Here is a 12,275-nt window from a genome sequence, read left to right as displayed (position 1 = left end):
CATTTGTTCCTGATTTTAGCATGTCTTCATGTGTCCATAAATTTACTTGGCCTTTTGCCAGTAGACTGCTACTTGTTTCACCGTTTTGGCCATTTGCCAAAGCATGTTTTGCCACAAATACAGCCGTGTTTGGCCGTTTGCCTGTTGACTGCTGCTTTTTTTCCATTTTTCCATTTACCAAAATGTGTTTTGCCACAAATACACACAACACACCAGTTGTGTCGTTTTGCCAGAAATATGATATTTGGCCGTTCGCCCGTAGAGTACTGCTTGTTCCACCGTTTTCAAAACTGTTCGCATGGCATTATATTTTTCGGTTAAATAAAACATTGACAAAGTTTTGAAAACGTAAGCCAAGTCTGCATTGGCTTCCAGCCACTCTGTTTTTATGAAAATAATCGATCTACCCGGATAATATACTATTTTAGAGCCAAAAATTTGTGATACATTTTTTACGCTTAACATAGCTGTTTTGACTAATTATTTTTCTTTTTAAGGCCAATTGGGGATAGGTTTCATTGGTCAAAAAGTGCAACTGAGAAGGGAAAGGAATCACCTGGAAAAAGTAAGAAATTTCACTGTGTCTTGATGTATCTTTATAAAAATAAACGTCTTGTGATTCGCAATAGGACGGGTAGCTTAGGAATGAAAAGTTTTACCTTGCCCTCTTGCTATTAATTTTTTCTCTCAACAGGTTTTATGTATTCTATACATTTTAGGCTATTATTTAATATGCATAAATTTTTTTATTGATGAAAAAAGGTAATAATTTTTCTTCTTGACTGATTCATATAGATGTAAGAAAGAACTTAGATTCGGGGGGGGGGGGGGGTAACCACACTTTTATGATGTTTTTCGCTAGACAAGCTTGTATAAATGTATGTAAAAGCTGGATCAAAGCCAAAGGGGTGGGTGAGAATTTTGTATAAATATAAGGAGGAACTACACTAAATTAGAATTCTACCGCCGCCAAAAAGCGGAAGATGGTGGTTCAATGGAGTAAATTAAATATATAAAAAAAAGTTTTTTCAACCGACTAGACAGCGACTATCTTCCGACTGACTTCAGCCTATCTTCCAGATGTGAATCACCAGGGGTTTTGTCCCTAACACTTCCCTGAAAGGGGTCGTCACATCTATCACCAAAAAAGGAAAAAATCCAAACGAATGCAAATCTTATAGATCCATAGCCGACTCGTACATCTTGAACAAAGTGTTTGAATATTTGCATCTTCTCTGAGCTTGATACCGGACACTATGGGGGACAAACTTTTTGGATTCCAGAAATTTCTCGGCTGCTCAGAGGCTTATTGCCTTCCGGCTAACGCACTTCTGGACTCGGAAAGAATTAAGTCGCCTCTGTGCATCTGCACTATTGATATATCAAACAAACATAACTTATAAACAATAGGGAAATTTTTCAAGACAGTGGAATTCAATTCATTGAAGGTTTCGGCTCTTTGTTCAAGGGCCGTCTTCAGTACTGATAAGTGTGAATTTTTTTAGCTTTAACGCAAAGTGATTCTGTCAGTCGGAAATCATATTATTCCTACGGTATCGGAGCTGAAATATCTTGGTATTATGACTGCAGAAACGATCATTCCAACTAGACAAGCGATTTTTAAGCAAACTACTACCGCCATTAAATGTGCTTATGTATCTGTAGTGCCGAATCGCGGACACTACTCCAGGAAATCTCTTGCCTCGATTTATCGTTCAGTTTGCCTACCACACATAACCTACCTCGCCGGTGTATCCCACATGCTGTCAGTGAGAGACATTGAAAACGTCAAAAAGTGCTACTATAAATATGAGAAAATTTTTACTGTACATACCCAAATGCTATAGGAATTCCCGTTTTGGAAAATATGTTCTTACAGAGCCATCCAAACGAAGGTCTAGCATTCTAAGTAATTCAGTGCTAAAAGTTAAATAGGATAGAGGACGTTTCTTACCTGCATTTATTTGAGTGCCGTATCTTTTTATTTTTGGAAGCTGGTTTCTTTTTCTTTTTTTCTTTTTGTAATGCTCCATTATAATCTATTTTGTAGATGGTGGGTGATTAAGTTTTATCATTATTATTATTATATATGTATCTCCAACATCCAAACAGTGCATAATGCGCTCCAAAAAGGATTACAGGAACTCGGGGGGGGGGGGGGTCTGATATGATGATTGCTGTTTACTATTTCTTCAGCGGATGGCATGCTTGTTGTAACTATTTTAACCAGTGTCAGCTAAAAGTTAAGGCTCCACGACATAAGTTCGTAAAACACGTCCCCTCTAGGTGGCATACCATAGGAGAAGCTGCAAACCGCTTGATCGAGTAAGGGCCTGCTCTGACTGAATATTTTCTGGAATTCGTACCAAAGAAAATGAGTTTAAAGCACTTCATTTCAAATCTGAAAAGTATCAGTTGGTTAAGAAAGCAAACAGTGAAAGCTGAAATCGAGTTTGTTGGGAGTTCTACAAATACCTTTACTGTATTCACTGAAGTGTTTCAACGACAAGAGCCTTTGATTTGCGTGCTGAATCATGAGTTGCGTTGCTTATGCACAGTTCTTATTGTACGTGCCGATAATGTCAACCATCACCTTGCCGTGGGGTTTGAAAGCATAGACAGTGCTTCTGAACTATATCTAGAGCAACCTTTGAGCAATGAGCAAATCCTAACAGCTCCTGCTTCTTCAAAAGTGACTCAGATAGATAGGAAGCGCGTCAAAGCTGCTGTGCAATATTTTTTCGCAAAATGTCATGTGAACAATAAGTTCTTCCGAAGCCTTAGCTGCTTCAGTCTTCCCCAGCCGGATTGCCAGCCGATGTGTTTGAGACGAACATAGATAAAGTTGAGGGAGAATGGTTATTATTATAATTTGACCCTGGGTCACAACCCACGAACAGTATGTGAATCGATAGCTGTTGGCAAAAGATCCTAGAATTGGACACCAGGTGGTGAAGTGAAATTTCAGGCGAGTAGTTAGAGAAGCTCCTTCGCTCTGCCATGGAAGTGTAGACGTGGAGCGAGGATTTTTTCATTCAGGTCTGTTAGTGACTAACATACAAGCCCGTGCAAAGGAGCGGACCCTAAACGCTAAAGCTTTTGTTCCTAATGCTAGGTGCAATTATGACAACAAACTGGAGCGTGTGCCGATCACAAAGAAGCTGCTGTGTTTGATCAAATCAGCTAAAGCTATGGAGTAGCTTTGGGTGAATTTGAAATAGAAAAGCTTGAAACTAAAAAGCACTGGCAGTCCAGGACTGAGTCCAGAGGAAGCAGAGATTAGTGGATCGAGAGTCAGACATTTTACAAAAAAGAAGAGATGACTAAACAGAAGGATGAAATCGGTGTTACTCTTCTAAAAGAAGCAGGAGAAGGTCTGAAGACAGCAGTAGAAGAGATTGACTTTTTGGACATTAGTCTGGCTCAAAGCATGCTGGAAACAGCACTAAAAGCTTGTTCCAAAGAAAGGGAAAGGGTAAATGATGCTGAATCTGTGAAAGTACTTGTTTTGAAGAGGAAATCCAAACTGATCGATTGTGTTTCAAAAAAGCCTAAGAAGTGATGACGCTAATTATGTTAAGTTCTCTTTTTTTATGAGTAAATTAATTAATCGAATATGAATCAAGACTTCCAGCCTTTTTTGTCATGACGTCACGGGCTTTTAGAGGGCAATAATGACCATAAGGCAGTAAATAATACTTGTGTAGTTCATCTACCTGTTCTCTGAGTGCCTCTTGGCAGTCACTTTTTTCGGGAGCATTGTTGCGACCGACTCCTGCTACTGTTTGAAATACGGTCAGTCAGCCGGGTACCCAGAATAATCAGTAGGCAATTTCTCTGAAAAACATCTAGTAAATCTTCATCCGTTACTCGGAGCGCCCATGCTTCAGAGCTATATTTGACCACTGTCATCACTATACCTTCTAACATTTTAATCTTGGTTTGCAGACTTGTCTTCCTATTCTTTCAAACTTTTTTTTAACTGTGAAAAAACACCCTGAGCCTTAGCTTTTCCTAATTTTTAAATATATATTTATTTATTTATATATATATATATATATATATATATATATATATATATATATATATATATATATATATATATATATATATATATATATATATATATATATATATATATATATATATATATATATATATATATATATATATATTTGTGCAAGTTTCCGCTTAACAGTCGGCTTTCATTTTCATTATCCTTGGTGGTTAAGTTACAAAAAGCATGACCATAGTGCAAACTGTTATTTTTTTTTCTCCTCTAAATATTTATATAAGCTAATGTAAATTTATCAAAAAGTGCGAATATTTCAACCCTTACTTATCCCTTACACATCCCTGAATGGGACGTGCAGAGGTCAAAAGAAACGATTTAAAGGAAATACTTCAATTGAAGCGGGTAAAGAGAAGCTCTGAATAGATCTGGATGGAGGAGAAGCGTGTGAAGATGTCTTGGCTTCAGGTGGCTTGGTCCTGGTGTGAGTTGTTATCAGTAGCATTTGTACCCTTTCCTTCCAGCTGGCAGTTTTAATAGTCGATTTATTTTTGTGCTTAAACAACCATACGAAAAATGTTTCGTCATGAATTTTCCAAATTCACCCGGAATTTAATAGTGCCTATTGCAATTATTTTTATTCTTTTTTGCATTCATTTAAAAATTTGAGTCAGTGAATTGTGTCCCAAAGCGGATGTTGTAACTTATTAGTTATTTTTGCGCTTCAAAGCTCAATAAACTGTAGTTTGTCCTTTTATAGATAGAAATTACTTGGTATATTTATCGATCAGGTTAAGCTAACTATATTTTTGTTAGTTTCAAGGGTTTTCCTGTGGCACAGTGAACGGATTAAGATTTTTATTTCACATTCACAAATAAATAAATAAACTAAACAACACTTGTGCTGGAAAAAAACCTATGAGGGTTTGCGAAGCAAAGCAAGATTTTGTTATAATTTTTTCTCCCTGAAGCTAAATGTTACATGCCTTGAACTTAAACTGCTGAACTTAGAGATAATAGTTATCCCTTCGTTTTCGAAAATAACTGATTAGTGTTGGAATACTCAAATAGCGATTGCGAACGATGCTTGTAATTTCCGGCAATTTTTGGCAAAATTTCTGAAAATTCATTAGTTTAGAGAAAGATAATTTTAATATTTTTCACACAAAATTAATTAGGGATGGATGCATTAATACCTAACTGTTGTGATAATTAATTAGTTATGCATCATCAACCAGTGATGACGGTGAGGAATAAAGGGACATAACAGGAAGTACTCTGCATAGTGGCGCTGATGTGAAAACGCAACAAGCTCGTCTGCATCTCAGCTGCTTAAAGGTAGAAGCAGATTTATGCGCAGAAGTCGATATTTATTGCAGAAGTCAATCCAAATCAATCGAATGAGAACATGTACAATAAAATATATCGTCTGCAGTTGGGGTCGAAGGACGTCATAAAGAAAGATTTAAGGGAAATGGGAACTTCCAATGAGGGTGTAAAGATGGAGGCTTGAATAGATTGGCGTGGAGGAGGAGCGTGCGTAGCTGCGTTGTCCTCAGGCGGCTTGGTGATGCGGTGAGTTTTTAGTAGTAGTAGTATGATGTCTTATATTTCTAATGAACGCGGATCTTGTTCTATCTGGATCAAATTGTGTTTGGCAGTAGACTAGAAGTGGAGACGAAAAAGCAAAAATTTGCACCAAGGATTGTGGGAAAAAGAGGAAGCAATTGTCAAATATGGAGACATTCAAGTAGAGAAACCGACAATTGAAAAATTTCAAAAAAAAATGAGGGGCAGAAATCAGCTGGGTTCGAAAGTTTGAAAGCTTAATAGTATGAGTTCCTCTGAATTGGAATTGGCTAAAACAATGTTGAAATTTGTGCATAGGAACGAGAAGAGGAGAAAGGGGTATCAGAAACGAGAAAAGAATTTGATCGATTGTTGGGTTAGTTGCCAAAAATTAGTTTGATTTTTGTTGTATTTGACTTTTGGTTATTTTTCTACAACTAAGCGAAGTTAGATGGAAAAAAAAGTAGGAAAAAAAGTCAAGGATTGGCCAAGAATGATCTGTCGGGACACCATGATTGTATTTTCCCATTTTATTATTTTCTTTTGTCCGCTTACTTTCTTTGTAGCGTTTTGTATTTACTATTTTATATTTACTATTTTATATATTTGGTATTTAAACAAGTATTTTTTCAGATCGAGGACTAGATGGTGAAAAATCTCAAATCGACATGTTTGCTCCTGAAGAGAAAGATTGGAAATGAGTCAGCATAGCCACATTAATGATTGGCTATGTTGATGCAACATTATTTAATTTTAAAATCGTTTTCAAAGTTCATATCGTATTAAAGATTAATTTGAAGTTCATAAACCAGGTTGTAAACATTTTTAGTGGAGAGGGATTCAAATAAATATAGACAACCCGCCCAAGAACTTTTTTTTTCGCCTCCCGTCTTCTCAGCTGAAATAATACATACCTAACGTGAATAGATTTCATAAAAAATATATTATGTTTTGAACAGAAAATGAATTAAATAATGAGAGAAATTCTGTCACCCGGGAACTAGAATTATTTTATTTTTCTTGCCAAGCGCCTTCACCAAAATTATTCACGCCTAAAACACTGATCTCGTAGAAAAAAAACAACACTTATAATCGAAAGAAAAATTAAATCAGTATAAAAAAAATCCGCCGCCGAGGAACAAGAAATATATTGTTTCTGCTATATAATGCCTAAACTAGAATTATACTAAATACAACAAAGCTTATAAAAGAAATCATACAAACTTTTTAGCTAAATCGGTATAAAAATTATGTACCCAGCGACAAGGAATATTTTACTTTTAATCATACATACCTAAAGAAAACGGGACATCAGCGACAAATTTCACTAAAAATGTCATATGCAGGTATTTCTATTTATTTTCTACTTTACTTAGGTATTTCACTCTTATAAACATTATCGTTGCTGTTGTCCAGTCTTCATCTTTTATGAAGTGAAAACAAGCAGCTTCATCGACAGTTATTTACCAATATCCTTGCTGGCGGGAGTTTCCGTCTTCATAAGACCTAAGAACTCTGGTGTCCAAGAATGCACTAATTACTTGTCAATAATAACTGCAAAAACAGACTCCTTCGACACCAACCCCACCCATCCCATTTTTATAATATAAATTTTTACTCTCAGTCAAACTGTTTTTTGACCTTGGTTTTAGAAGCTGGCTCAGTGTTTACAAATCATACTTACCAACCTTGACCTTGCCCGATTGAAATGTCCCTAAAAGCCTTGGTGCCAGTCCCCTCCCCCCTTACTCCTCTTGGTGAAAACAGAGATTTAATTTCCTCTTGTTTGAAAAAATGAACTATGTCGACTTCGTGGCGTTTTGAAAAAAAAAGGCTTAAGTCCACTTCTTTCCAAGTGGACTTACGAATTTAACATGTGTTCGAAAGAGCTCGAAAAGACCTATCGATTGGTATATTCAAATCGGCTCTATCTTTTATTTTGACTGAGTTAGAAATTGTTCCAAAAGAGCTTAAGTCCCTTATCTTCTAAGTAATGAAAAGTTCAGCAATTTGGTAGATTTCCAGCTAAGTCTGATCGAAAAGCCAAGTAGGAATCAGTCTTTAAGGTTTCAAGTCCCTTATATTCTGATTTGTGAGAAAGATTTTTTCATTTTGCCTTTTTATTTTCATTTTGCTCCCCTGTAAAATTTGTAGAAGTGGACTTGGGCCCTTTGAAAACGCCACGGGTCTCAGATTAGACTTAAATAATTTGTTTATCGAAACAGCGTTAGAATTTTCCCTAATAAGGATCAAGCCCCTCTCCTAATGAGGGACAGTCATTCAATATTTGAAAGTAGACTGTGAATTTGTGATTTATGCCAAAGTGTGCACTTGTCTTCATTTTTTGATTCTGTGATTCCCGACACTGGCGGATCCAAGGGAGAGCCGGGTGACCCTGGGTCTCCCAAGATTTTTCTCCCTGTTTTTATCTTTTTTCACTTTTTTTTTGATTAATTCGTCAATTTAGTCAATTATTGGCACCTTTGTTACATTTTCCCCCCTCAAGATTTTGCTCATTGGTGCCCTTGTCACATTGCCCCCCCCCCTCGCAAGATTTTTCCCTAGATCCGCCTGTGAATCCCAAGCTACCCTCCACAAGTGATTTCTTTACAACATCCTTTTTTTTGATTCGTCATTACCTTGGATGATCCTCCATAGCATTTGTTCGATCTAAAAATAAATTTGCGCTCTATCGAAATAATTATATCACTGTGAAGATAATTTTTAGTCAGCATGGCTCTCCAAAATGAAAACGCTGCACACATTTAGTGATCTTAGTCAGAATGTATCATATGACTGATTTGTATTCCATTTGGTCAAGCCCACTTTTTACTGTTTTCCTCAGCATTTTAGTTCCAAAGTCCTTGTTTGACTCATAAACCTGTACGCTCATATAGAGATCGGTGTTGCCAAATGAAATGTACTTGCGCCATTTGGGCGCTTGTTTAGGACGTCGTCCTTTCAGTTCTTCAAATCAGCATAATTTTTTAGACGTTTTCTTCTGAAAAAAAAATATATCTTCGGCTCATTTTCATTTGTAGGGCTGTGCCACACCAGACGTATGGTTAAACTGAATAGAATTTCCTAAGAATAAGGATTCATACCAAAAGATGATAGACAAAAATGTTTAATTATTGAATATTGATTTATTCAAAGCTAATTTAGCAGTAATTTTATACTAGAAAGCACTAGCGCATTTGCGCCATTTGGGCTCTTCTTGAGGTGGTTGTGCTTTCAGTTTTTTTTTGTCAGCGTGATTTCAAAATAAGTTTTTGTCGGAAAATTGGCATCTTCGGCACATTTTTACTTATATGGCTATGGTGTCTTGCACCAGACATGTGGTTACACTGAAAGAGGTCTCCTAAAAAAAAAAGATTAATAGCCAAAAAATGACCGACAAAAATATTTTGGCTATTAAATGTTAAATATTTTGAAAAACTATTTTAGCGGTAAGATTTGGCTAAAATACACTGTAAACACTCTTGATGCTCAAAACATAGAAAATCAAGCGTATGTAAAAAAGAATTCAAATTATATTATATCATAATATAGCAAAAAAATGGATTAAAAAGAAAATTGCTACCAAAAACAAATTTAGCAGCAACAAAATGATTGAGCTATAAAGATTGAAATTAGGTACGTTAGCATACTAACAGTTTAATTTGAAAAAAAAAAATTATGTTAAATATTTTTCCTCTAGTTCGAAGCTATAGCTTATTTGGAGACAGTATAATTTAATTTTATTTAATATAAAAAATAATGTAGGCCTATGCGAATATTAATATATATATATATATATATATATATATATATATATATATATATATATATATATATATATATAGGATAAAGGATAAAGATCCTCCAGAGCCATTACTGGCGCATAGGGCGTCGAATCGACGTTTCAGTTGCTGGGTGTTTTTACAGGAACAATTAGCAAGCTTGTCGCCCAACCTTGCTGCGGCGGGGATCGAACCCTGGGCCCCGTATTGCCAAGCAGAGCACCAATCCACTGTGCTACAACAGGATATATATATATATATATATATATATATATATATATATATATATATATATATATATATATATATATATTTTTTAAACTAGTAAGGGTAATTTCGAGAGAGGGAGAAAATGAGGAACACACTCATTCATTTCTACGAATGAGTCAGCTCCCATTAGCAATGGAGTTGAGTTATTTAGCTCCCGTAGCTAAATGTTGCAACTTGGAGAAAATAGAAATTACTATCCCAATGGCAAAAAGTGTGTTTTTATTAGATTTGTAATGTATTTTTGCAAGCCAACGCAACACCGCCACAATTTAACACTTTACTTTCTAATTTTACATCGGGGGTGGGGGGGACTCGTTCAGTTTTGCAGTTATGCTCCGAAAATTTATTGTATATTTAATAGGACTTTTTTTCTTCATAAAACTTATAATTTACTTGTATGTATATTTACGAACCAGCGACGTTGTTCATTATTTTCTGGATAGACAAATATGAAATGAAAAATTAAATTGGGTAAGGTAAGTACTTCTGCCTTTAAATATAAGGCAGTAAAAAGAATAATAGTTTTGAGTCACAAGATTTGTTACAAGTATTCTCTCTGTTTCTCTAGGGTTTCAATAACAATTTTTCATTTATTTGTTGCATGGATTTTTATATTTGTGTGCAGTGCTAAACTAAAGTGTTAAATGTGAAAACAAAAAATTTCTGGCTTTGAGTGCTTAATTATTTTCTTAGAAACGGGGCTTGTCGGCATAGAATATTTCTAGCAACTCAGACATGGTGAAAGACGTATATACTCATTTTAAAACGAATTGAAAAATCTATAGCTTGCAAAAGTTACTTTGTTGTGACTATTAAGTATCTTTCCTACACCTTTCTATTATCAAGTAGTATTTTGGGAAGGGTGATAATTTCGCAAAATACCAATCATAGGGTTTCATTGTACTGCGAAGGACTTCTAACAAGACTTTAAAGAATTAAGGGTTGGTTTTGCGGCCCTTATGGATGAGTGAGTTTTGCTGTGAATTTGGGATGGTACCTTATTTGTGTGGGAAATCATCTAGTTGATGGCTAAATTGTATGTTTTTCAACTTTGGATTCCAGTAGTGTATTCTTAAAATAGGTGGATTTTGGCTTTCGAGTGCTAAATAATTTTCTTAACTGTTTGATTATCCTCGAATGTCCTTAGAATTTGAATGGTCTGTATTAAAATGTGATAGAGCACATTTTTTATACTCAAAACACAATTTTTGTTTCTGACTTACCTTTCAGGTGTTAGTGAGTTATTTTTTCCTACTCATACAAGACTATGAAACAATAGCCATTCGACCACAAAATAGCACAGTGACATTTGTGCTATTTTGACGCCATTCATAAGCTTCTGGTAACCGTTAGAGAAATAATAAACTGTAAGGCTACCACGAAGATGCCACAATGCTTTTAGAAAACAAATTGTCTATATTTGAAACAATATGAAGTTGTTTTTTTTTAACCAACTTTATTATAAGGATTATATTCAAATAATATGTTTCTAATTCTGTTCTTCTCAAATTCATTATATACGCCTTTCGTCACGTGTTGGTCGGTTGAAATTTTCTACATTGATAAACCGCCCGCTCTAAGCAGGTTGCAAAATAAGAGAGCGGGTAAGAGTTCATTCAATTACGCAATTTTACTCGTTCATGGGGTCTTTAAATCTTGTCTCAAGAGATAGTTTTAGTCCTATAGTACAATCAAGAGTTGCTCCGAGTTAAGCCTAGAATGCAATGATTAACACACCAAAAATATAATCAAATGAAGTTTTTCCTACCGGGTGATCTTAGGGGCGCCAAGTTTGGGGGGGGGGGTAATTGCCCTGTTGATTTTTTACCAATCCCCCTTGCTGCTTTATATTTTTAAAAATACGTATTTTCGTTGAACAAAATAGGCAAAAAAATTACCCATGCTTTTTTGCATCTTCATAAAAAAAACTCCCCCTCCCTCTCCCCCTACAGTATCATGAATTGGTACCCATGGATCTGTGCAGTACAGTACAGATAAGCAATATATCTTCGTTTTTACTTGTTTTTAGTCTCATGTATATTTTTTGTGGTCTGAAATTTACCTTATTTTCTCATATGCTGCTATAGACTCTTCCCATCGTCAATTTCAAGAAATTACTAGACGTTTACTTTGTGATCCTTCTTAATTTGGAACTCAAGTGTGTACTATCCTTTTATATAATACCGAGACGCCACAACAGCTGCTGGTACTATGTGCTGTAGCTGAGAACCAGTTTTTGTGTATTTATTTACACATTGAACAGCCTTTTGACCAGTTTTAGTTTTTGTGCAATATGCGTTTTTGTTTTGGATTGCCAAGCTCCTTTTGTGTTGTAGAAATTCTGTGTTTCGTAATTTATTTTGACAACGTAATCATTTGCAGCTTGTAAAGTTATTTTTATTGTTTTTGGTGAATAAAATGTTTCTTTCAAACATCTTTTTATTATCGAATAAAATAGTAGTGCCAATTTGTTCCCTTTCTTTAAATGTTCTGCGTGATATTTAATGATTCATGACTCATGGGTTAATGATTCTGGGTCAGATTTGTTATTTAAGCATGAATCAAAGTGGCACGATATTCTTGGCAGCAGAGAAACGTATATCAAATTTGGTCTGGCCACTGCTTCAATTCTACGCTTTCCG

General features: G+C 35.4%; 1 protein-coding gene across 3 annotated transcripts in view; it reads left to right on the top strand.

Annotated features, from left to right (window-relative positions):
• The window catches only part of LOC136036917 (tetratricopeptide repeat protein 14 homolog), a 116,042-nt gene extending 109,653 nt beyond the window's left edge, over nt 1-6,389 (top strand). For all 3 annotated transcript variants that reach the window (XM_065719295.1, XM_065719297.1, XM_065719296.1), the window contains 2 exons: nt 498-565; nt 6,215-6,389. In XM_065719295.1, coding sequence (XP_065575367.1) covers nt 498-565; nt 6,215-6,282 — 136 coding nt within the window. In that variant the 3' untranslated portion in view covers nt 6,283-6,389. The remainder of the gene's footprint in view (nt 1-497; nt 566-6,214) is intronic.
• Nucleotides 6,390-12,275: the final 5,886 nt, after the last annotated feature.

This window comes from Artemia franciscana, chromosome 16 (genome assembly GCF_032884065.1).
Source record: "Artemia franciscana chromosome 16, ASM3288406v1, whole genome shotgun sequence".
Taxonomy (NCBI): domain Eukaryota; kingdom Metazoa; phylum Arthropoda; class Branchiopoda; order Anostraca; family Artemiidae; genus Artemia; species Artemia franciscana.
Note: the sequence above shows the minus strand (reverse complement) of the source record. Positions and strands in the feature narration are given on the sequence as shown.